This window comes from Limulus polyphemus, unplaced genomic scaffold (genome assembly GCF_000517525.1).
Source record: "Limulus polyphemus unplaced genomic scaffold, Limulus_polyphemus-2.1.2 Scaffold12, whole genome shotgun sequence".
NCBI lineage: Eukaryota > Metazoa > Arthropoda > Merostomata > Xiphosura > Limulidae > Limulus > Limulus polyphemus.
Window position 1 is genome coordinate 254,169 of NW_013665622.1, and position 26,411 is coordinate 280,579.

Here is a 26,411-nt window from a genome sequence, read left to right on the forward strand (position 1 = left end):
AACACCTAGAATCTCAGGTAAATGACTGTTCCGAACCGAAGGTTGACCCTATGATGGAGCTCTGGATTTTGTAACTGACAAGCCAAGTTCAAATTCCTGCGACACCACAAAATATTCTCCACATTTTAAGCTGTGGGTGTGTTATAAGAGTAAAAGTCAATCACTTAATGTCGATAGTGGGTGGTGTAGTTAGGGTGACAATTACCAAGTAGGCTTACTAACTTACAATATAACTCATCTGATCGGTACTATAGAATAACCCTAATATTTACTTTCTGATCGACACTATACCAATAAATCAAACAAACGTAAGCCTAATGTAGTATAAATTGAATAGTTTTAAATAAATTGGCCCAATTTAACTTCAGTTTGCTCAAAATAACTCGCAATTATTTAAAATATTTGTAAGAAACCAACAGTATCCTAGAGGTTGAATTTTCCAGAAAAGAAAAGTCACGCTCCACACTTTGGAGCCGTGAGTGCATTATAAGATTGACTGCCAAATCCCACTATTAGGTTAAAGTAGCCCACGAGTTGGCGGTGAGTAATGTTTACTTAGTTGCCTTTCTGTTAGTCTATCACTTCAAAATTAGGGAAGCTCGAGTAGCTTTGAGTGAAATTCAACAACAAACAATTTAACTTTCAGTCGTGTTTCGGTGCAAGTTAGCTCAGTGGTTGAGCTCTGAATTTTGGAGTTCGCGATACAGGCTAGTCCCATAAAATATTACCCTGCATTTTAAGCTGTGAGAACTATAAGGGTGACAGTCAGTTAATTAGCATAGATAGTGGGTTATCTGTTGACTGGTTGTCTTCCATCTGGTCAGGAGGTAGATAGCCTTAGTAGCTTTGCCATAAATACAAAGGGAATAACCATTTCGACTACATACACGTTTTCTAAGTTAATTTCTTACATTTTTATATCGTCTGAGAAAATTAATGATACATTATCTATCTTGTATCATAACTACACCAAGTGGATTTGTGTCCTTTCACGTTTAGTGACCTGCGCTCTAACATATGCTTGTATCATTAGCACAAACACGCCCATTGTTCATAACTTTAGTACATATATCTCATACAATGAAAGTAATCGTAAAAGCTTTTATTTATTTCTTTACATTCAGATTTCACCGAAGTGGAACATTTTCGAGACGGTCAGTATTTATTTCTTTGTGTGTTATAGGTACCTGGAATTATACAAGTAATGTAAATTATATTATGTGTAGATCTAACTAGCAAACACGTTTTAACTTTTATAATTGAAAACATTAGACTCAATGATTATTTTCTCAAGCCTGAAATAACTGTAAACTTTTATACTCGTATTCTAAATATCTTATACGTATTCAGTTGGTAATAATATAACGTTGTGTATTTTTCGTTAAAATACTGTAACGTAATACCGTTTAGCAAGTATTGACCTTTATGAAATAACACATATGAAGATGTGCTGAAGATAAAAGTTACTTATAATGTTACTTCAAATTTACACTCGTTATCGGTCTTATTACGAAAGAGAGTTTTGTAGATCAATTTGTTATTGGGCATAAAACAAAACATGTTATTAAAATGAGGCATTTTTAACTTCTTCTCAAGGAATTGTTTATGGTTTATATTACAATTTTCCTTATCCTTTAGCAGTGATATTAACATTTTCCTAGTGACATTCCTAGCCTTTAGCAGTGCTTTATTAAGTGCATGACTTGTGTTCCATAATAATTTTACAAGCTTTAATAATCGTCGCCATAAGTACCGTAAAAAAATATTAGAAATGTTTTCCTTCTTGTAGAAAATATCAATTTATTTAGCATTATTAGTTCCAATAAATTTAAAAGGCAACACTTGAAATAAATGTTTTGTAACTTCTCCTAATGAGCTTCAATGCGAAGGTATCACTATATATGACCAAGCCCCGAAAAGCTTCAAATATTTTATTACATCAACATAATGTAAAATAAAGGCAGGTGTAAAAAGTTATCACCAAACACAAGTAACGCATTATATTTTCTTCCAATGAACATCTAACAACAACTTTCTTCAGATTCTCGTTTTGTTTGAATGCACTTGTGGTACCTTTACTGTGATTTCACTAAAGAGTTTAAATTTTCTCTGTATGTAAGATCATCATTTCTGCTTGTTCTATTTGTATTGTTTTACAGACACCAGCTATGGTAAAGAAACCCGATGGAGCTCGAATAGTAAGTAACTGACACTTCCATTAAACTTTAACAAATTGTCATGCTTTCTAGTCCTTTACAGTACGAGTGTAAAGTTCAATTTGAAGTTTTTGATAAAGGATGTGATCTGTTTTCGAGTACTTTTTTATGGAATTATTTTTTTCAAATCTGTAATATATTAAATAAGTAGTTTAGTATTACTCGTTGTTTGAGTGTAGTCGCCTATTATACAGGTAATTGTATCTTTAAGATCACACATACATTTCTACACATGGTTGTTTTAAAGTTTATGTGGTGTGTTCGTTGAAGGTTGTTTTTGTTGTACTTCTCTCACCGTAAAAGTGATCCTAAAGGCTTTGAAAGATTGATACTGCTATATGTACACATGAGCCAAAAGGTCGGGACAGATATCACTAGCATTTAGGTGTTTTTTTTTTATTCCTGTAAACTCCCGGTGGAGCATAGGGCCGCAACAACACCTCGCCAACGGAAGTTGTTGTTGCAGTTATTTGTAGGAGGTTGTTTTTTACGGGGTGGAGTTGCTAGCCCCGCGCCCAACCCTCCTCCTTTCTCATCCTGGACTTGGGACCAGGCAATGGCGGAGGTGAGCATGTTTGGTGTGACGGGGATTCGAACCCGCGACCCTCAGATTACGAGTCGAGCGCCCTAACCACCTGGCCATGCCGGGCCAGCATTCAGGTGTAACCGGTCCAAATTTGGAACTATTGATGAAAGACAGCCAACTAGAAACAACTACTGCTGCAATGGCTTTGCCTGGCTTTGAGCCAAATAAATGGGATTAACTGCCACTCTTAATATTGGGCAACAGTTGCGAAACGTGTTCATCGTCTTCAATCTTGGACCTTTCAATCCGCAGTCTGGCACGTTAATCAATAAGCCACGCCTTGCGCTATTTGAAAAATAAACTAACTGCTTCAACACAATTTAGTTAAAGGAAGAAGTAGAGAAAGGGTTATTGATTTTTGCTCCGCAAGTACAAATGATTTATATGCCAGAACTTTTCCCTTTTATAATCGTACAAATGAAACATTACATTATTCTATGACTTATGTGTCAATGGAAGTTCCAATTCTGAAACAGCTTCAAAAAAGCCGTCTTCTTATTAAATTATCCTGACGCATTTAAAATTCCTGGTATAAGGAAATGAAGTATTATAAGTTTCTTTAATGCTCCATTATCTACTGGTTTATAATTTTACGGCCCAGCATGGCCAGGTGGTTAGAGCACTTGACTCGCAATCTGAGGGTCGCGGGTTCGAATCCCCGTCCCACCAAACATGCTCGCCCTTTCAGCCGTGGGGGCGTTATAATGTGACGGTTAATCCCACTATTCGTTAGTAAAAGAGTAGCCCAAGAATTGGCGGTGGGTGGTGATGACTAGTTGCCTTCCCTCTAGTCCTACACTGCTAAATTAGGGACGGCTAGCGCACATAGCCCTCATGTAGCTTTGCATGAAATTCAAAAAACAAACAAACATTATAATTTTAAAATATTGTCTTGGGCAGAAACCCGAAAGCTTATCAAATACTGGGCTTAACTATTATTAATAATTATCAGAATGCCAACAATTTTATATATTTCTAGATACTCAATCCAACAGGCTGGTGGTCTTACGCGTTCGAGCTGTTTTACGAAATACCTATAAGGCTAGAAGAGAATGACATTATGGTGGCAGACTTCTGTCTGTACGATGAACATTTTACTGATCGATATTCGTAAGTTCCTTTCAAAAAGAAAATCAGTTTATTTAAACAAAATATTTCAATTGTCTTTATTATTTCTTTTTAAACACATTTATTTCTTAAATGTGCTCATCTAAATGAAAGAAGCTGCTGTATTGTCAGGAAGTCCTCATAATAATGGAAAACGTAATATACCAAAACAATAATCAGTCCTAATTATGTTTAGCCGGATATGGATTTTTTAGTATTTTAAATGACATATGTACCAGACTGAATTCTTGAATTTCGTTAAATTATACACAATATTACATTCATAAAAAAACTGTAAATAACCTTTTAATACTAAATAAGTTACATTAGTCAGTTCTTTTGTAATTATAGCTTCTTCGACGTACTTCTAACGTTGATCTTATCTTATGAATTTTAAATCTATTTTTAACTTCTTATTACATTAAACAATAAATATGCGACATCTAGTATAAAATAATTTTGTATGTTATGAAAACAGCTTTATTTTTATAGTAGAGACACTGTTTTTTCTCTTTATATTTAGATCCTATTTCGTTGGAATATTCTATGGTAAAAAACTATTTCTTAGGCTAAAAGTTCATCCAACTCTCCGTAAAATTGATGTGGCTTATAGAACAAGCAGGAGCTCTGCAGTTAAAAAAGTGCAATACGGCTCCTCTACTTCTCAAGGAAATATGCTTCAACCTGGATTTTGCTACCACGCTACAATATTTCTGGCACCTTACGAGACTATTGTTACGCTGAATGGCGTAATGTTAGCGCGACCACCAAGATATTATCACCTAAGCGAAATTATTAACGTAAGAATAGACAACAGAGCGTTTCTAATTCCGCCTTCCGCAACGTGTTATATTCTGTGATTCTTTCGCACGATAAAATATCTTAGCTTCTGTGGTAGCAGCATTTTGGAACAGTATTTTTTGAATGCACGGAGAAAATGGCAGAGTGATAAAACATTAAGAAATTAACTAAACAAATTATTGCACATTCTAACACATCACTTGATCATTGATAACACTGTTTAGAATATGTTCTCACACATAGTTTTTTTAACTTTAATTAAATAATAACAGAATCTAGAGAAACAATTAACTTATTAAATATTTAATGGAAGAAGAAGGCAACAAATGTACTGTAATAATCATATTTAAAAATACATTTTTTTTACATTTATACTTACACATCATTACTAAGATACACCGATATCATATGCATGTGTATGTTACTTTCAGTATTTATAATCTTTCATTTTCTATGAATGATATAGCGATTTATGGAATGGAGTAAGTAATGCTGTTAAAACATACCATAATGCAATTACTTGTAGCTAAACCAACAATCTAATTTTAAAATGTTGCGGGAATAAATTCCTTGCTATCAAAAACCTTTCTTTAATTCCACAATAATATATCTAATATATATATATATATATATGTATGTATGTATGTGTGTATGTGTTTAAAATATATCTATTGTTTTACTCAACTTTGCCTTCAATTTATTTTATTATTATTGGTACACCTTAGATCGCAGTTTATAACCGTAAAAACATTTCTGTAATCGAAGGTTTGAAAAATACGTACATATTTAAAATCGACATTTTGTGTGAAACATTACCATTCGCTGTCTAATATATATGAATATATTCAAGGAAAATTGTGTTTGAAGACAGTTATAATTAATTTTATAAATTCATTATTATTAACACCAACGACGTAAAACCGAATATCAATCAAACTAATGAATACATTAGTAGAACTAAGATTCAAGAAAATTCCTACTTAAATTCAGTAGAAATTCATTGGGAACAAATTAACTGAGTTATTCCAGTACAGATCTTTATCCATTCCAAAAAAAAAGTCGAATTATTGTAATTTCATAATTAATAGAAATAATTATTTTGGTCTTTATTAATATAGTAATATACGTTTGTATATCAAAAATAAGAAACTCAAAAACTTGAGCATTTACGAACGTAGGAATTTCCTCATCAGGAACAAAATGCTACATCAATCATTTCTCATCACTCTTAAATACGGTTATAAATAAATAATTGGAAATAGAGTTTTAAAACTACATGTGGAAAGTTTTGGAACATTTGTCTGTTTGTGTTGACTTTTGAGGCAAAGCTACGCAAAAGTTATATTCAAATAGCCTTCCGTAAATTTGAACAGAAAGGGCTAGAGGGAAGAAAACTAGACTACATAACCTACACGAACTCTTAGACTACTCGTGTCTCAGAGAATAGTGGGTTTGACCATCAATTTTGTAAAGTCTCTGTTGCCCTAAAATGCATCAGATATGCATTGAAAACGAACTATTAGAAACAAATGAACTGAATTTTCGGTTTTAGATTTCATGAAGGGATATCGGTGACTGGTATATTGGAGAACATATTGTGTAAGTGTTTTCTGGCTAAAATGTCGTTGGTTTCTGTACAGTTCTTATTTCTTGTACTCATGTTTCAGTGTTTGATACCATACTGCTTAATTCTACTCTGAAACGATTGGTACCATAAATATTCTGTATTAAGTTTTGTAATCTCTCACCATAGTTGGACGAATATAATACTACGGTGACGTTGTCTTTGTCGGTCGGTACTGAAGATGGTGTTGTCGTTTTTCAAACTTCTTAAGTATCCCGTTTCTTTTGATGTTAAGTTCATTGTTGATTTTAATGAACAACGAAGGGTTCGAAATGCTTCAAGAAGAAGAATATTTACTTCAACGGCGAGACGTTTTTGTCTCGTTTTTTTCGATTTTTGTTAGATAATCAGAGATTGGAAGAGTATTTGAAGTTGTAGCGAACGTTAAGACAAAATTGATCCCAAAATGTCGTTTTATCGTAATATTCAACGAAAGATGTCAGATAACAAAAAAACTCTCTATTTATTTCAGTGATGTTTAAAATAAATTTGACTTTGTCGCTTACATGGTACGTGGCCAGGCATGGCCCGGCATGGTTAGGGCATTCGGCTTGCAATCTACGGGTCGCGGGTTCGAATCCCCGTCACACCAAACATGCTCGACCTTTCAGCCGTGGGGGCGTTATAATGTGACGGTCAATCCCACTATTCGTTGGTAAAAGAGTAGCCCAAGAGTTGGCGGTGGGTGGTGCTGACTAGCTGCCTTCCCTCTAGGCTTACACTGCTAAATTAGGGACGGCTAGCGCAGATAGCCCTCGTGTAGCTTTGCGCGAAATTCAAAATCAAACAAACAAACAATACATGGTACGTAATTCCTGAGTGTTTAAAGAAAGGTAGGAAAGATCAATGACCGAAAATCTCTATCAGAGTTCGATTTTTTTACTTATTTTTTTTCTCTAAACATTATATTCTAATACTCTGAAAAAGTAAAAATCAAAACAACAATGGAATTTCCCCATAATTTAAGTACCATAACAACAATGGAATTTCCTCATAATTTAAGTACCATAACAACAATGGAATTTCTCCATAATTTAAGTACCATAACAACAATGTAATTTCCCCATAATTTAAGTACCATAACAACAATGGAATTTCCCCATAATTTAAGTACCATAACAACAATGGAATTTCCCCATAATTTAAGTACCATATCCACATCTTTAAATGTTCGAACTTGTTTTAAATAAATAAAAATCTCCATACAGTACTTCATCACATATAAAACATACAAAGTGAGGAAGGGTTGAAATATGGGAATAAGGAACCGATTAAAGCATAATAAAGAGAAACGATTTAATACTGGGAATATAATATAGAAGATGAGTATGTTATTCATTATTAAGCACAATACTACACATAGGTTTATCTGTGCTTTTCACACCATGGATATCGAAACCCAATTTCCAGCAGTGCAAGTCCGCAGACATTCTGCTGTGCCATTGAGGGTCGAGTGACTATGGACTAAAAATGTTTTCACGTTTATATTTTTGTTTATTTGTTTTTAATATTTTTATTATTATAAATAATGTAAAAATATGTATATCTATTAACTAGTTTATGCCAGATATGTGAAAAAGAACTTATTATTATCCCTAAAAAAACACTAAATAATAGATTAACAAATGAATAAATTAAGAAAATGACCAATACAAGCGCAATAATACAGTGGTTGTTCAGTGTGATCTCTACGATCCAAGTGATATCTCCAGATGAAATAGAACTCATTTAATGCACCATAGAACATATATATATGTTTTGAAGTACAGTATGAATATCTTTTTATGTTACAAACTACTCCATCTGTTGTTTTTTTTTTAGCAATAGATTCCACTTTATGACTTTTTGTTCTTTTTTTTTCAGCCATAATTCTCTAAATAGCCACACCGTTCAAACGGAATTATTATCTACATGAGATTCTCTTATAGACAGAGTTGTGAAAATGCCATTTTTAATGTTTCTATTTTGTACACAACAACAGTACCCACTCCAGACAAAATGTAAATTTCTGCCATTTTCTTTCTGTTGAACCTCTTGATTTGAAACTCATAAAAAATAGACATTTTTCGTCTCTGTATTTCAAGAGTTAATATTTGAATATAAACTATAATACCACCTTTTGATCACTAATTTTACCATCCTTCCTTTCATGTTAACCTAACATTATGGTTATGAAGTCGATTACATCAAGTTTCTGTTATGGTTCAATAAAGTTAAATTATTTAGTTCCAGACGTTTACAAATTACTTAGAGTTGAAATACTTTACTTTTGTTCCTCCAACCCGTAATTTAAACCACAGATTTCATAGGTATCAGCGATATTATGTTAGTTTACTTCAGTAAATGATTGTATTTATATATTAATTCATATATGCAAATGTTGGTCCATATTTTGTGCTTAAACGAAGTTCATACAGTGTAATCTATCAATATTTTGATATTTAGCGGCAGATGAACTGGTGGCTATGATCACTGTTAGGTGTCATCGAAAAACTTGGGCCGTTCTGTAAGATATAATAAGATTTGTATAAGTGACGTGATTCAGAACCCAGATTGGAACCCCCTTGTAATTTAATTATTTGCTGTGCCATTTTTTTTTTTACTACCATAGAGAATTTTCAGAATTGGATGTCACGTATTCATTTAGCTTTTTTTTTCTATCCATGCGGAAGAATCACGTGTCGAATCGTTTGGAAATCATCGTGAATCAAATGTATGGATGCTAAATACGTCTCTGGGATGTCACTACTCGCATATGCCAAAGCTTTTGATTTAGTACTGTTTCATATTTAACGCAACAATCTATCTGCGCTCCATCCACCACGGGGAATCGAACCCTGGATTTTAGTGTTGTAAGTCCCTAAACTTACCATTGACCTACCAGTAGATATATACAAGATCACGCCATTACCTGAATGTGCATGAATAAGATTCATTGAACCTACGCCATATTGGAGTATTGACTATAATTCCGAATTTGTTACGTGATACACATAATATGACAAACGTTTAGTAAACTGTACAAAAAAAACAGATGAGTTACAGAAGTATTTGTACTCAATATATATGTCTGTGAATTGACGGCATCTGTCTGATTCAGACTCTGACAAGTCACAATATAAGGTAATGTTCATATGAAGAATAACAAAACTTTCTCCCATTGAACTTATTGCATATCTTCAGTTTTATCAGCATCTCTGAACATTGTATCTTGTATTTACTTTCCTCTACCGTGAACTGACACTAACCGAACAATGTAGGGTAAAATATGTTTAAAAGGTCAAAGTTTTCGCACTTTGATCCCCACACGTGCACATTGGTTAACTAATAAGTAAATCATACTTATGAAGTGCGATTAACTTTCTGTTTCACATTCTCTTGAGATTCAATAAATATCAAATTATTCATCTTTGTAAACAGTTAATAATTTCATCCATCAAGTTTAGAAATATTTTAGTGTTGATTGTGATTTCTATGAGGCTACTAATAAAATCAGGTCAATCAGATTTTAAATCTACAAGTAGTGTCTTATAGTGTCTCATCAGTGACTCCAGAAACAATAACATACACTTTATTCAGCTTTTCAAGTATACTTAATCGCTCTGTATTAACACGGAAATCGATGACACTTAAGCCTAAACAGTGCTGGAATTAAGGGGTGATAGTGTTTGTCATAAGTTGGTATAGAGCATCTAGAACAAAACACAGAAATTTTGAAAAACGCAGATCTGGTTTCTAAAGCACTGACGTATAAGATGAAAGTTGAAAAGAGAAAAAAAAAAGTCTTTTGGAAATATTATTCGTTTCAAATAGAGTTTTTCCTCAAATTTCCTTCCTACTACGTACATTTCATAGGATAAGCCCCAAATTCATACACACATACACTAACAAATACAATGTTTATATCTAATCTTACAGCCAAAGGGAAGAGTTATGGTATTGAATGAAAAGTCTCTTGGTCAGTGACTTGCGGAAGTTAAAAGATTGATCTGGAATACTGTATTTTACACTCATCTTATTTTGAATCCTAAATTAACAAATTAAGAAGAATGTGGAAAATAAATATTTGAAATTTATATGACTTTAGCACATATTTAAGACAATAGCAGTTCTCTTTAACATGCTATTTCAGAAAATTTACGGAAGAAACTCTCCCCCAAACTACACGAAGAGTAACATGGTACTACTGAAAAGACACAGACAAAGTACAACACGAACATAGAAAAAAAAAGACACATTCTATGAATCTCTCCTAGCCTTACATAACTCTTAAAACGAGACACAATTGAAGAATGATCCAAGTGAGATGTAACTCCACAGATGAAACACGCCCACATATATCTCCAAAACTAATATAATTCTAATAAAAAGACAGAACAGGAACAAATACTTCAAAAGCTGGATATATAAAACAGTGCTGGCTTTAACAAATCCATGACCCAACAATGGACACTAATACAAAAAGCTCAAACTTCACATAGTTTTAAATAAAAATATATTAAATACTAAAAAGTAATTTAATTTTACAGAAGGAACCGGTTTGAAAAGTCCTCTAATGTTAATATAATTTGAACAATAAAAACGCTTTCTCGGGGTACTCCAAGACTAATCTAATTTTAAAGAATGAATCTTACCCAGACTACTATGTGACTAACATAATTCTACTCCAAACGATATACATTTTAAAACAACACGCACTAACTCATTAAACTTAGGGTTAGCGTAATTCTACAAAAAAAATAAATAGTGTAACTTAAAAGAAAAACACTCACAAGTCTGCGTTTTAGTAATTCTATGGAAACACACGTCCTAAGAAATTTTATGACCTGTGAATTACATTCCAAAGTTTGTTGTTGTTGTTTTTCTGTGCATAAATAATTAGAAAAATTCATGGATAAAAATAGGGTTCAATTCAGTTCTGAAGCGCCCCCCAATGGCACAGCGGTATGTCTGTGCACTTACAACGCTAGAAACCGGGTATCGATACCCGTGGTGGGCAGAGCACAGATAGCCCTTGTGTAGCTTTGTGCATAATTAAAAACAAACAAACAAACAGTTCTGAAGCTCCTTTCTATACATACGAATGTTTGATCAAGGAGGGCGTTTAAAGTGCGAAGCATGCCCTGTCTCAACATTTTTTTTTGTGAGTTCCTCCGAATTTAAACTGTTTATTTTGCCACGCTTCTAGTTAGTAGTAAAGTTTGTTTATTTAGTAATATATTTTTAATGATATGTGGCTTGTTAGTTGCAATCACTAGGCATTTTGCGGAATCAAAAAATAAATAAACTCGTTTTTATTCCAACGAGCATATTGGGTAAGTTATTAAATGATTTTCTTCGTCTCATATACATAACTATTGATAATGTGGCTCTGTCTCCTAGCAACGAGACACTATGACTACAAATATTTCATACTTATGCCAAAAAAAAAAAAAGCTATTTTACGCATGTCAACAAACTTTCTTATATGTTTCAAAACTTGGTATATTTGAACCGGCGTTTTAAAGCATTACCTTATAATCTTCTCGTCGTCAAGACCACAAGCTGCTGAAAATTACCAACACGGCTAAAACCAACACTAAATAAGTAGGTATCGATATATACGTAACCTAGCTATGTATAGTAATATGGAAAGTTTTAATGCTATAAAAAGTATTGAACCAAGAAAGTTACTTAAAATATTAAAAATGTTATCCCTACTTTCGTAAATCACAGTAATTATGTTAGTCTGAACCAAAATAGGAATAATTTTAAGTAACTCAGTTTTTCTAGTTTTGACTATTATTATTATTTTATACATTATGTTTTAACTTAAACGTGGACATACAGGTGGCGTGATTTAAAACCAAGTACCATGATGCTCATGAATTGAAAGTTTTTTTTTTAAAAAATAAGCAATTATTTTATTAAAGTGTTATATTAGTCTTACAAGCAGTTTAGTATAAATTAAAGGAAATTAAACGTGATGTACTATGGTGTTGTTATATATTGGTCCTCCGGCCAAAAATACGTCATAATTTAAAGTCAATTTATAAATTACTTTAAGATCAATAACTATATAAGTTTATAAGTGTTAGTAAAGAGGAGTGTAATTATAAGTTGGTCCGGTAACTTATCTGGGCCGAGCACATCCCGGTGGTCACAGTATCTTACTGTGTATCCAAGATTTCGTATTAAACGCGTCTTCTTTTTTTTTTTTTTTTTTCGTATGTAGTCAGTTGATAAAACAAAGCAAACGTAATATCATGTAATTTATTTAGAATTCGAAATATCATAATTCTTTACCTGAGCTTCATGACCCCATTTTAACGATTATGAGGCGCTGTTCACAGTATTTGACAACCATTATGAATGTATTTTAGTAAAAACCCTCTTTTTTTCTGTATTGTAAGCCTAATTTTTCATATACTTTACTGTGGATGAAAGGAAGCTGTGTTGTACAGCTTTTCAAGTTCTAAATAGTGTTTTAACAGCTTTCCAAGTTTCTTCCCGGTGCTACATACTGACTTAACAGCTTTCCAGGATTATTCCCAGTGTCTACATGATGATTCTAGAGTTCTTAATACTAGAGTGTTTTACATACATCAGTACTTTGATGTCGTGTATTAGCTCATCAGTATCATTCCACTACATAATGGTATCACGAAGATAAGTCTGAAAACAACGACACGTCGAACTTAGCTTTTTGTTTTAATTCCCAACACTATCACATAATACCGTCTATCAAATATTGATCTTTATAAAATAACACATGTGAAATTGTGCTTAAGATAAAAGTTACTTATAATATAACTTTAAATTTATACTCGTTATTTCTCTTGTTACCAAAGAGCCTTTATAGTTTAATTTGTCTTGAATTTGTTATGAGTATTTTAATACTTGCTCTTTAAAACACTTTAAAATATACAGTTTGCACTCTTAGAGTTGTAGTATTTTCAAATCAAACTGATTTCCCAAAAAAAAGTTTCTTGCAGAAACACCTGCGAATAACTGGAGGTTCAGTCCAGTGATTTAAGTGAACTTTATTAGAGAGAAAGAGTATATGACTATGTTTTTGGAGTTAGTGTAGAAATATTCGAAATTAGATAGTCTGGACACTTTTAAATTAGACAGATTCACCTAGTGACTTCTGTTCCCTGACAGCATTGGTCAGTTATCAGATTCATTTGACGTCATACTCTTACCAGCAAAAGATATTCCACTTGGTTTAATCGAGGCTCAAAATATGCTGAAATATTAATTGCGGACAGAAGATAATAAAATAAAATAATAAATAATAATAAATAATAAAATAAAAGATAACAAAAGAACAAAGAGCTGAGGTGGCTAGAATAAGATAGTATTCGGTACCTTAGACCACGTGGTGTTGCTATGACAGTATGAAAACTAAATAATCAATAATTTAAGAAAATTATATGACTGCAGATGTTAGAGTACCAAAGACGCCTTCGTTGTACACCGCCCCGCCCCAATGGCACAGCGATATGTCTAGGACTTACGACGCTATACTATGTTTCTATACCCGTGGTGGGAAGAGCACAAACACCCCATTGCATAGCTTTGTGCTTAACTACAAACAAACATACTACAACACACCCATCCCTCTCACTCAGGTTGATAGTTAAAGGTAACTTTAATTAATTAGCTTTAAATTCGCGACGTAATCGAGAAGTACGTTAAGCTTAGCTTCTCCTAAAATACTTACACGACAATAAAACACCATAAAAACCTTTAACTATGAAACTTTCAGTCATTACTATGATGAATCTTCAATGCAGGGAAATACACAAAACATATTTTCTTAACACTAAACCATAAATGGGAAGTGTGAATAATAAACATCAAACTACACGTCCTACACGTACCCATTTTTGTTTAACAATTATAACGAAGGACAAATATTATAAAAAATTATACGGCAAAAACAAAGTTAACAAATCAATAAAGTTACAAAAAATAGAAAAAAAAATGTGTAAAAGAAAGAATTATACCCAGAACGCGGTGATAACCTGTTCACTTTAAGAGCGGACAGTCTAACAGAGTAATAAAACTAAAATTAAACAAAACTAAAGCCTTTAACAGACATTACAAATGGATCGAAATAATAAACTACATTCAAATTACATTTCGAAAAGAGAAAATTAACAAATAAGTAAGATATTTTCAATTGGCAAATTAAGAGAAAAAAAATAGAGAGAAGACATCACAACATCAAAATCAAATTGTTTGTTTGTAGTTAAGCACAAAGCTACACAATGGGCTATCTGTGCTCTGCCCAACACGGGTGTCAAAACCCGGATTCTAGCATTGTAAGTCCGCAGACATCCCGCTGTGCCACTGGTGGGCCAAAATCAAGTTAAACTAAAATTCATTACAAGGAAATTAACATCAAACCATTCACAAACTAAATAGTAATTGAACAAACACAGGAATAAAAATATCTACATTTTACCAGGTCCTAAAAAATAGGGCCCGGCATGGCCAGGTGGTTAGGGCGCTCGATTCGCAATCTGAGGGTCGTGGGTTCGAATCCCTGTTACACCAAACATGCTCGCCCTTTCAGCCGTGGAGGCGTTATAAAGTGACGGTCAATCCCACTATTCGTTGGTAAAAGAGTAGCCCAAGAGTTGGCGGCGGGTGGTGTTGACTAGCTGCCTTCCCTCTAGTCTTACACTACTAAATTAGGGACGGCTAACGCAGATAGCCCTCGTGTAGCTTTGCGCGAAATCCATAACAAACAAACCTAAAAAATAGAATAAAACTGCAAAATAATTTTAGAAGACAAGCAGTATAATCAACTTTTTCAGAATATTTGTCTGTATTTTTTTCATGCATTTCAAAATTAGAAAATGAGATAATTTTTCCTGCAATTCTTATTTCTCTAGTTTGTTTGTTTTTAATTATGCACAAAGCTACACAAGGGCTATCTGTGCTCTGCCCACCACGGGTATCGAAACCCGGTTTCTAGCGTTTTAAGTCCCCAGACATACCGCTGTGCCACTGGGGGCCTTATTTCTCTAGTTTGTTTGTTTTTAATTATGCACAAAGCTACACAAGGGCTATCTGTGCTCTGCCCACCACGGGTATCGAAACCCGGTTTCTAGCGTTTTAAGTCCCCAGACATACCGCTGTGCCACTGGGGGCCTTATTTCTCTAATCATGGGCGTCCGCAGGATATATTACAGAGGGAGGGGGGAGATGACAAAATGATATCAAAGCTATAACTAGGGAAACGCAAAATTGATAATTCGGAACGCCCATGCCTTTCTTGATGACAACGTTTAATCTTTCAGACCTGCATTGCTTTTTCTTGTAAGTCCTCACAATAAATTTTTGCATCTCAAAAGATCTTGTAATAAATATCCTATAAAAAATTAGGTATTCACTTAAAAATTGTGTACTATCAATAATCAAACTGTGGTCTATATTGCTGTCGTTTGGATTTATAATTATGCATAAAGACTGTAATGTAACCCAAACTTTATATTGTCACTATTTCCTAAATCATATATATACCCTTTAAGCAATAGTTAGGCCTCTCGTGGTCTGACGAATCCCTGTCATACCAAACATGCTCGCCCTTTAAGTGATGGGGGCATTATAATATGATGGTCAATCGCACTATTCGTAAGTAAAAAAGTTGGCAGTGGGTGGTGTTGACTTCCTTCTAATCCATCACTGTTAAATTATGGACGGATAGCGCAGATAGCAGACGTTTAGCTTTGGGCGAATCAAAACAAACGTAAAAACGGATAAAAACATCTTGGAACTTTAAAATCTGTGAGTAATGATGTAAGAACCACTCTACATTCATGCAGGTATGTTAAGTCATTGGCAATAACTATACATTGGGAAACTCATGTATACATTCTTTATTTGTCCAATTCTAATGAACGCGTACGATTTTTTTTGTCTTAAAACAAAGAAGCATTTGATGAACATCTTAGGTCCAATCACTTTGGTCAGTGTCCAATGTTTCTTGTATATAAGAATCTGTTTCAACTGACCACGCATATGATTGAGCCCATCGATATTCTGCAAATGTTTTCAAAATGGGCAAGTGGAGCTCTAAAGAAATGACATCAAGTTTTTCAAATGAGGATTTGTGAAGAAGATGTGGAAGAAGAAAACGATTTTGCATTATCATTGATTTATAACTGAAGATAATTTTCAATCTAATCAAATCTTGAGAAAGTGAATATCATGGTTGCACCTTTATCGTTTTGTATCCGTTTTAGGTCTGCGTAATTTTAAAGTTAAATGTGTTTCTTCGTCCTAGTGTTTTTTACTTCAATGTGAATGTTCTGCATAAAACCGTAGAAGTTGTGACAAAATGGTAAGAGTTGACATTTCATTTAATTAAATCAGTAAATCATGAAGTACGCTATACATTTATTCTATTTCTAATAAAATATTGATTTTAAGTATTCAAACACTTTCTTTGTTATTGAAGTAATAAATTGACAATTGTGTCTAACATTTTAGCAATCGCGGAATAAACTAGTACATGCATAGTCATATATTTAAACAATAAAATCAATCTGTACCGTGTTTTTACTGGTTATACATATGTTTAGTTTGAACGTGTTACTTACAAGGCGACATTCATTTTCAGGACTACATAGATTATTAGTTTGCATATGAAGAGTGAATGTTTTTTATCAAAAGCATGCCTCTATACGGAGTTATGAAGTATAATATACAAATAATCCATATGTAAAACATCGAAATGGAGGGGGGGGGATCCCAGTGGAGGGTATAGTTTGAAATGTTAATGATCGTGGGATAAACTACTATATGTATAGTCATATGTGGAACCATAAAATTAAACTGTACTGATTGTAGGTTAAATTAGTGTATGAATACGACGCATAGGATACATATCCTGAGCTTAAATGTTTTGCGTAGATTGTAAATTAAAGAGTATATGAATATTCATGAAGTAAACTATACAAATTAGCCAATCTATAATATATATAACATAATTACACATATTCAAAGCCTTTATTTATTATTGAAGTGAAACTATAAAGTTGACTTTAATATAGTGTTAAGAACTATAGCAACATAAAATGACACAACTTGACAATTAATAACACCCTCTGGTGATTCGTGAATGAGACACATAAGAAACATCTGCCCGCGCAACATACATTATCTCATCGCCGCCTAGTGACTTATTTTGGAACTTTCTGCTCTCTCCTAGCAACACACCCTAATAACACCGCCTTATGGTATCACTCTGAGGAACTATGACGTCATGTGACCTCAGTGTCTCAAACAATACTTCTCCCTTTTTCCCTATCAAGGCGCCGGCATCCTTTGATCGCAGGTCAGGCTCCGTAACTACTGCTCTTTTCAGTCAAGCATTAGCTCATAATCTTCTCGTCATCAAGACCACTACCAGCTGCTGAGAATTACAAACACGGCTAAAACCCACACTAAGATAGGAAATCTAAAAAAAATGTTTAATTTAGTACACGTCTTGTCAATTCCCTTTCTCCTAATAACAACACTACTGCCATCCCAAGCACTGATACCCTTACCTTGTTTCAGAGCAACTCGGATTGGTAAGTCTGTATCGAGTTCCACTCCAACTGATAACCTGCAGGTCACTTCACTCAAGACCTGTACAAACGAGTGTCTTAAAGCAAGCTGTAAAGCGTTTAGCTTTCAGGCAAAAGCTCCATCTTCAAACTCCAACAGAATCTGTCAGATCGTCAAAGAATTCCATTCCTGGAATACCACTGACGACTTCTTAGACGCCAATGAAACTTTTGTGTTCTATGAAGTAAGTGCCAGTTAATGTTTTGATAACAATGTTATATTGTAAGTGAAAATAAAATGATGTTTCTGTGTTTTATGAACTATTTTTTGTAGTTAGTACTTTAACAGTTATATGCCCTAATTTGGCTTATATTTACACAAATTTTATGGTCAAGTGTTACGTACAGTTATTCTACTGTTACTGTTATTAACTTTAAAAATATTCCAAATTTTTCCCTTGTATATTTCAACCGACTTTTAAGCTTTAAATGACGTTATGTAATTAAACTAGAACAAGTATTGAAAAAAACATTTGTTACGATTTCTAGAAAAGTCTGCTTCTTATAAATATTAAACACTTATTTCTTTATTATCGTTATTATTATATATGATATTTTCCTACGTAAAGACAGACATAACAGGTAACATGATTAAGATCGTGTACTATCATTTTCATGACTCGAAGGTTTTATTTATAACAAATAATTAGTTTTACTCTCCATACAAGCAGTTTGGTATAATTTAGAGAAAGTTAGTGCACTATTAAGTCATAGGGTGGTTGTCATGTATTGGTTCCACAGACAATCATAAATGAGAGTAAAGACAAGTCGTAATGTACTTTAAGATCACTAATTATATAAAATTATAACTAAAGGAGAAGAATAATGTAATACTATATAAATCACACTATATCAGTTACATCCAGTGATGACGTGGCATACCAGTGCTCATCAGATAGTGTATGTTTCCACAAATGTTGTTCTAGATGTTCTTCTAGGATAAGTTCTCTAAATGTCTTCTAAAATAGTGTAACATTCTTTGTAAAAAAACAAAAACAAAACGTTTTGGTGAGACAAACACTAAATTCTATCCATTTTTACTGTTTCCCACAAATAATAAAATAGCTCTTTGTTATATTCTTAATTCCGCACATTTTTTTAAAGATGTTATCAATATTTATTTTTCATAAAATTAATATGTTAACTCCTTTTATCTCTGGTAGATTACTATTCAGGCCGCAGGTTGTCCCTGTGGTAGATATCTGGAGTTTGGAACTGGCGATCTGTGTTCAAATATGTGCACTAATACAGAATATTACTCACACTTAAAGATGTGTGTACGTTAGAAGAGCGACGGTCACTCTCTTATAACAGTGATGTTTGGTGGCATGGGTAGGGTGCGGTTGACTGGCTGCCTTCCCTGTGGTCAGTATTTAGAATTAGGGGCAGAGGCAGATTGCATTAGTACCTTTGCTATAAGTAGAAATAACAAATACCATTTTATTTTCGTTTTTCACAAAAACATTAATGACTTAACAGTTAATGTGTAGACCTACTAATTTATTACAGAACTCAGCTGATCGATATTATAAAACATTCTTACTTGTTACCGTCTCATCGGCACTATACCTACAAGGAAAACAAACTTAAGCCTAATGCAGTATAGAATTGAACAATTTAAGTAAATTGACTCAAATTAACTTCTGTTTCCTCAAAATAACTCGAAATAAATTATAATATTTGTAAAAAGTTAGGAAGATTATTAACCTGACATTAATTTAGTAAAATACGAAATTTCGAGAGCTTAGCTCTCGGGCTAAGCGCGTCACAGTGGTTAGGGTGCCAATCTACGTATCCAAGGTTCCGAGGTACGCACCCCGTTACCGCCAAATAAAATCACGCTCCCTTGTTTGGGGCCGTAAATGCTTTAGAAGATTAACGGTTAAATCAAGTTTCTCGATTAGAATAACCCACGAGTTGGCGGTGAGTGGTGTTTACTAGCTGTCTTTCTTCTAGTATGTCACTTCAAAATTATGGACGGCTAGTGCGACTCAAGTAGCTTTACGTGAAATTCAAGAAACAACATCTTAACTTTCAATCGTGTTAGACTTACTGGATGAGCTCTTGATTTTGGAACTGGTGAGACGGGCTACAATCTGTGTGGTAAAACAAACTTTTCCCCTGCACTTTTAGCTCTGCGTGCGTTATAGGAGTGATAGTCAATTCTTTAGCATGGGTTGTAGGATGCTGCTGACTATCTGTCTTCCCTCTAGTCAGTACTTCAAAATACGGTAAATAGCCGTACAAACTTTGTCATTTCAAGTATATACGTTTTCTAAGATTGTTTATATTTTGTATCGTCTGAGAAAATTAATGATACACAATCTAGCTCATATCATAAACAACACCAGGTGGATTTATGTTCTATCATGTTACGTGTTTGTTTATTTTTTATGGTTAAGCACAAAGTTACACAATGGGCTATGTGTGCTCTGCCCACGACGAGTATCTAAACCCGGTTTACAGCGGTATAATTCCGCAGACAAACCGCTTTGTCAGTGGGGGGTGGACTGGAGGGCACGTTACGTGAGTTGCTTGTTTGTTTTGTTTTTGAATTTCCCGCAAAGCTACACGAGGGCTATCTGCGCTAGCCATCCCTAATTTAGCAGTGTAAGACTAGAGGGAAGGCAGCTAGTCATCCCCACTCACCTCCAACTCTTGGGCTACTCTTGTACCAACGAATAGTGGGATTGACCGTCACATTATAACGCCCCCACGGCTGAAAGGGCGAGCATGTTTGGTGGGAAGGGGATTCGAACCCGCGACTCTCAGATTGCGAGTCGAGTACCCTAACCACCTGGCCATGCCGGGCCCCGTGAGTTGCACTGTAACATGTACTTTTCTCACTAACACAAACACGCCCATTGCTCATAACTGATACAATGAAAGTAATTGTTAAACCTTTATTTTCCTTATATTCAGGTTTCATCGAAGTGGAACTTTTTCGAGAAGGTCAGTATTTGTTTCTTTATGTGTGTGTTTTAAGTATCTGAACTTATACAAATAATGTAAACTATATTATATCCAGCATACAAGTTTTCAGTTGTAATACTAAAAAGAATACCATACAAGATACTTATTTTCTCGAGAGTAAAATAGCTGAGAACGTTTAAATTCTATTGTAAAATATTTCGTAAATTGTCAGTTCTTAAAAACGAAGCTAACATAATATGATATTAGGTATTTTGCATAAGAAACATCGCACGTCTTACTCTAGCCTTATGATCAAATATCCAGGATTATTGCCAGTTCTACAATTTCACTTAACAATTTTCCAGGATTATTCCTATTGTCTACATTTTGACATAACAGCTTTCCAGGATTATTCCTAGTGTCTACATTTTTACTTAACATCTATCCAGGATTATTCCTAGTGTCTATATTTTGAATAACAATTTTCCAGGATTATTCCTAGTGTTTACATTTTGACTAACAGCTTTCCAGGATTATTCCTAGTGTCTACATTTTGATTTAATAGCTTTCCAGGATTATTTATAGAGTCTACATTTTTACTACCAGCTTTCCAGGATTATTCCTAGTGTCTACATTTATACTAACAGCTTTCCAGGATTATGACTAGTGTCTACATGATGACTTTCTAGTGTTCGTTTTACTAGTGTCTTATGAACATCAATACTTTGATGTCGTGTATAAGCTCACCACTATCATTCCACTATATAATGGTATCCTGATGCTAAGCTTGAAAATATACTTAAAACTTAACTTTTTATTTTAATTCCCAACACTATCAAATAACACCGTCTTTCAAATATTGATCTTTATAAAATAACACATGTGAAGTTATGCTGACGACAAATGTTAATTATACTGTGACTTCAAATTTACACTCGTTATCAGTTTTATTACGAAAGAGACTTTTGTACTTCAATTTGTTATTGGACATAAAAACAAAACTCGTTATTAATATGATGCATAATTTTAGAAGCTAACACTTGAAAAAAAAAAGTTTGGTAACATTCTCTTAACGAACCTAATTTCAAAGCTATGGATGGGTATACGATGTGACCCTGTAAATGTTCATCTGGTTATTCCATCAACATTGGATTACTATGAAATAAAGACAAGATAAAAACAAGAATGAAAAGTTATAGCCAATGATAAGTGACCCATCTTTTTTTCAATCTACATCTATCAGCAACTTTCTTCAAAATTAAATTGCGTTGCAATGCACTACGATGTCGTTTATATGTTTATTTTTTTACATGAGAAATCATGATTTATGCTTACTAGGTGTGTATTTTTTTTCAGACACCAATTAAGGTAAAGAAACCCTACGGAGCTCGAATAGTAAGTAAACCATACTTTGATTTGTTTTCGAGTTCCTTCTTTGGAATGTTTTTAACAGGCCCCTCACGAGCCAGTGGGGGACATTTTTGTTGAAAAACCAACAACTACCCAATCCAGTTTTTCTTAATTTGAACTGAAATTTTATGGACATTTTTATTGGCTAAAAAGAAGGCATTTCCCACACTCTTTTAGCATTGGGGATGAGAAAAGTGATTTGAAGTGGTAAGGTGACACATCCGTTAGCGTATCACGAGTTTTACGGCCAAGCACAAAAAGCGTGGAAGTCTCTATATGACACGCAGAGGTATTCAGCAACCGTTCAGAACCACCTTGGTAGATATTGTGCAGCAAGCTGAGGACAATATTATGCTTGTAGCTACTTTCAAAATGTTCCTGTCTGCTCATCCTACTCCTGACCATCGTGATGCTTCGACCTTTCCGACCGAATCACAGGTGAAATTGTTCGTATTTCAATTGAAAGCTAAATATAAGAAGGTGATAGCAGGAGCATAAAAGGTTGACAATTGCTCCATTGATGATGCTGAGAATGGGGCTTTATTAATGTATACTAAATTTACTTCCAGCAAGTAGACATTAGTACTAGCTAGTATGGAGACTTGAGGATACTGTATTTCACTTTAAAATCTATCAATTAACAAACGAAAACTTGCTTCGAAGTTATCTCGAAAAGATACGTCCAAAACCACTCTCTTTTGGAGTTTCAGGATTGAACTTACTTTTGATATTCGCTCCTGGAGGACATGTTAAAAATCTGAAATATAAAAAATTGCTTCCTTTTACTTACCTGATTAAAGGTTTAGTTGTAAATTTAAGAGCATATAAAACGTTTTTGACTGAAAGTTTAGATAGTATGCTTGTTTACAAGTATTCTTGTTTTTACTATACCAATTCAAAAAGTAATCCATGAATCTTTGAAAGCTTGATATTGGTGTATTTGAACATGGGCCAAAAGACCTGGTAAAACCATTAATATTCAGGTATATCCGCTCTTAATTTTGAATAATGAGAGAAGGTAGCCGATGAGAAACAACCACAAAGGCCTTCTTTGGCTTGATCTAAATAAATGGGAATAACTGTTCCTTTTAATACTGGTCAATAGTTGCATGTACACTAACCATGAAACCATGCTTGGCTTCCTCTGAAAGATAAACTAAAGATAAAGTAACTCCTGTAACACAGTTTAGATAAAAGAAGAGGCAATGAAAAGATAGCTTGATTCTTGCCCCTCAATTACAAACAATTGATACACCAGAACTTTTCCAGTTAGCAATCATACAAAAGCCTTGTTAAGACTGTTCTTTTCATTGATACAGTGAAATTTGCAAATTTGAAACAGATTCGAAAGGACACTTTCTGAGTAGTTTATCCTTATACCTTTAACACTCTCTGTATTATTGTAAAGTCTATTTAATGATCCAATAATTAATAGTTTATAACTTGAAATCAGCGAGCTTTTCATGAAATACTAAAAGATATTTTTTCAATTTATGCTTAATTTCAACCTTACAGAAGAGTAGCCTGCTAAAAGCAACTGATTTGGAAAGTTATATCTTATGAAAGAGAAATGTGGGAATTACGGGGTGGGGGGAGTTTGTGAGCTTTCATGACCAATACCATGATGTCTTGGCAACATACCAGAAAGTTTATGATAAACATCTTTGCTATGTTTAAGCATTATTAATAATTATTGGAATGCCGACAGTTTTATATATTTTTAGATACTCCGACCAACTGACTGGTGGTCTTACGTGTTCCAAAGATTTTACGAGAATCCCAGAATCCTCCAAGAGAATGATATTGTGGTGTCTGATTTTTGTCTGAACAATGAAGATTTTTTAGATAAAAATTCGTAAGTTTCTTTCAAAAATAAAATCAATTTATTTAATTCAGCTGTTGTAATTGTTTGTAATTTTTCATTTTAAACTAATTTATTTCTTAAAACCTGCAAATTCTGATGAAAGTGGTTGCTGTATATTCGGGAAGTCCTTATTATGATGGACAATGTAATATACCAAAAAATTAATTAATAAATATAATTATGTTGACATTTCTTTTAATATTTCCAATGACGTAACAGACTGAATTCTTGAATTTCCTTTTATCATAAACGCGACTAACCCTAGTTTTGCACTCATAAAAGGTGTAAATCAGATTTTACTTTTAAATGAATGGCATGTTCAATTATAGCTTCATCGATGTACTTCAAACATTTACTTCATTTTATGAATTTCACATCTCCTGTTACGTTCCTAATACATTAAGCATTGGGTTTACGACATCTAGTATAAAGCGATTTTCTATATTATGAAATCAGCGTTTTACTTACAGCATAAACACTGATTTTTTTTCTCTGTATATTTAGGGCCTACTTCGTTGGAATGCTCCATGAGAATATATTATTGCTTAGATTAAAAATACATCCAACTCTCCATGGCATTGATGTAGCTTATAGAACAAGCATGAGCTCTGTAGTGCAAAAAGTGTATTACGACTCCTCCAGTTCTCAAGGGAAAATGATTCAACCTGGATTTTGCTACCATGCTACAATACTTCTTGCACCTAATGAAACTATTGTTACTCTGAACGGCGTAATGTTAGCGCAATTTTCAAGATATTATCACCCAAACGAAATTATTAATCTCAAACTAGATAACAGGGCGCTTCTACTTTCGTCTTCTACAACATTTTATATTATTTGATTATTTTTCTTGACAAAATTTCCTGTCTTCTGTTGCAGCAGCATTTCGGAACTCTCACACAGGCACAGAGAAAATGATAGAGTGACATGACTTTAAGAAATTATACTAAGCAAATTATTTTATTTCGCCAGACATCTCTTGGTTACAGAAATATTGTTCGTATAAACTTTTATCTGATTCCACAATAATATATTTAATATATATATATATAATATATCTATGGGTGTTTGTTTTACCCAATTACAGATCATAACTTTATCAGAATAAATCTCTCCCATGTTTCTGCACAATAAATGTTTTTGCCTTGCATTTTATTTCAATATTTTCTCATTACACTTTAAAATTCAGTTTAAAACTGAAATTGTCTATGAATATATTCAAGGAAATCTATACTTGAAGATAATTATACTTAGTTTTGTAAATTCGTTTGTTATCAACACCAACCAAACTAATTAATTTTTAATATAACTAAGATCCAAGAACAGTTCTACTTAAATTCATTAACATTTTCATTGGGAACAAATTAACTGAGTTATACTAATACAGACCTTTTTCCATTCCAAAATCATCACAGAGTCGAATTACCCTAATTTCATAATCAAATATTAATAATTATTTTCGTCTCAATTTGAAAAACTATTCGCTTATATATCCCAGTGTTATATCAAAATTGTAAACTCTATAAACTGAACGTTTACGAAAGGTAGGCCGTTCTTCATCAGAAAACAAATTGCTACATCAATCACTCCTCATCACTCTTAAATATGGTTATAGATAAATAATTGGAAATGAAGTTTTAAAACTACAAGTGGAAGATTATACAGAGTTTGTCTGTTTGTTTAGAATTTTGCGCAAAGCTACACAAAACTTATTTTCGTATAGCCTTCCCTAAATTTGAATAGAAAGGCTAAATGAAAAAAAAATTAGACCGCATAACCTACATCTACTCTTGGGCTACCGTGTACTATAGAATTCAACTGTCACTTTTGCAAAGCCTCCGTTGCCATAAAATACATCAGGTTTTGACTAGAAACTAGTTTGTGCTGCTAAATATTTATTGAAAAATAAACTATTAGAAACTACTCAACCGAATTTATAATTTCATGACGGAACGCTTGGCTAGTTCTTTTTGCTTAGTCAAAGAAAGTTCAGCATTTGTTTTTATCATGATCGTAGTCAGAAAATAAAATATACAACTAAGCTAATAACTAGTTTTGACCAGGTAACTTATTTTGATGTTTGTAAATAGTTTAAGTGAGTTTTTAATTCAGTAATTTTTGTGCAATGGTTGAAATGTTTGTGGTACTCTCAATCACTTACCAATTCTAACAAGTAAGAATATGTGTGATTTGAGCAAAATATCAGATTTAATACAAGGATAGTAGGTAACGACGTTGTGGCTCTTTTCCTTTTGTAGATCCTTTCTCTCAATTAATAGCTCTA

At 33.4% G+C, this 26,411-nt stretch overlaps 1 protein-coding gene across 1 annotated transcript; it reads left to right on the forward strand.

The window, feature by feature from the left end:
• Nucleotides 1–1,131: 1,131 nt before the first annotated feature.
• On the forward strand, nt 1,132–25,237 carry LOC111085221. The gene is made up of 6 exons (XM_022382818.1): nt 1,132–1,154; nt 2,160–2,198; nt 20,863–20,892; nt 22,210–22,248; nt 23,988–24,118; nt 24,632–25,237. Exons 2-6 carry the CDS (start codon nt 2,169–2,171, stop codon nt 24,966–24,968), a joined length of 567 nt encoding a protein of 188 aa, XP_022238526.1. The 5' UTR covers nt 1,132–1,154; nt 2,160–2,168; the 3' UTR covers nt 24,969–25,237.
• Nucleotides 25,238–26,411: the final 1,174 nt, after the last annotated feature.

Excerpts from the sequence above, each read along its gene's own strand:
- LOC111085221 (XM_022382818.1), top strand. The coding sequence starts at position 2,169 with ATGGTAAAGAAACCCGATGGAGCTCGAATA. Across the intron at positions 2,199-20,862 it reads AACCCGATGGAGCTCGAATA|GTTTCATCGAAGTGGAACTT; the intron begins GTAAGTAACTGA and ends CCTTATATTCAG. Across the intron at positions 24,119-24,631 it reads GATTTTTTAGATAAAAATTC|GGCCTACTTCGTTGGAATGC; the intron begins GTAAGTTTCTTT and ends CTGTATATTTAG.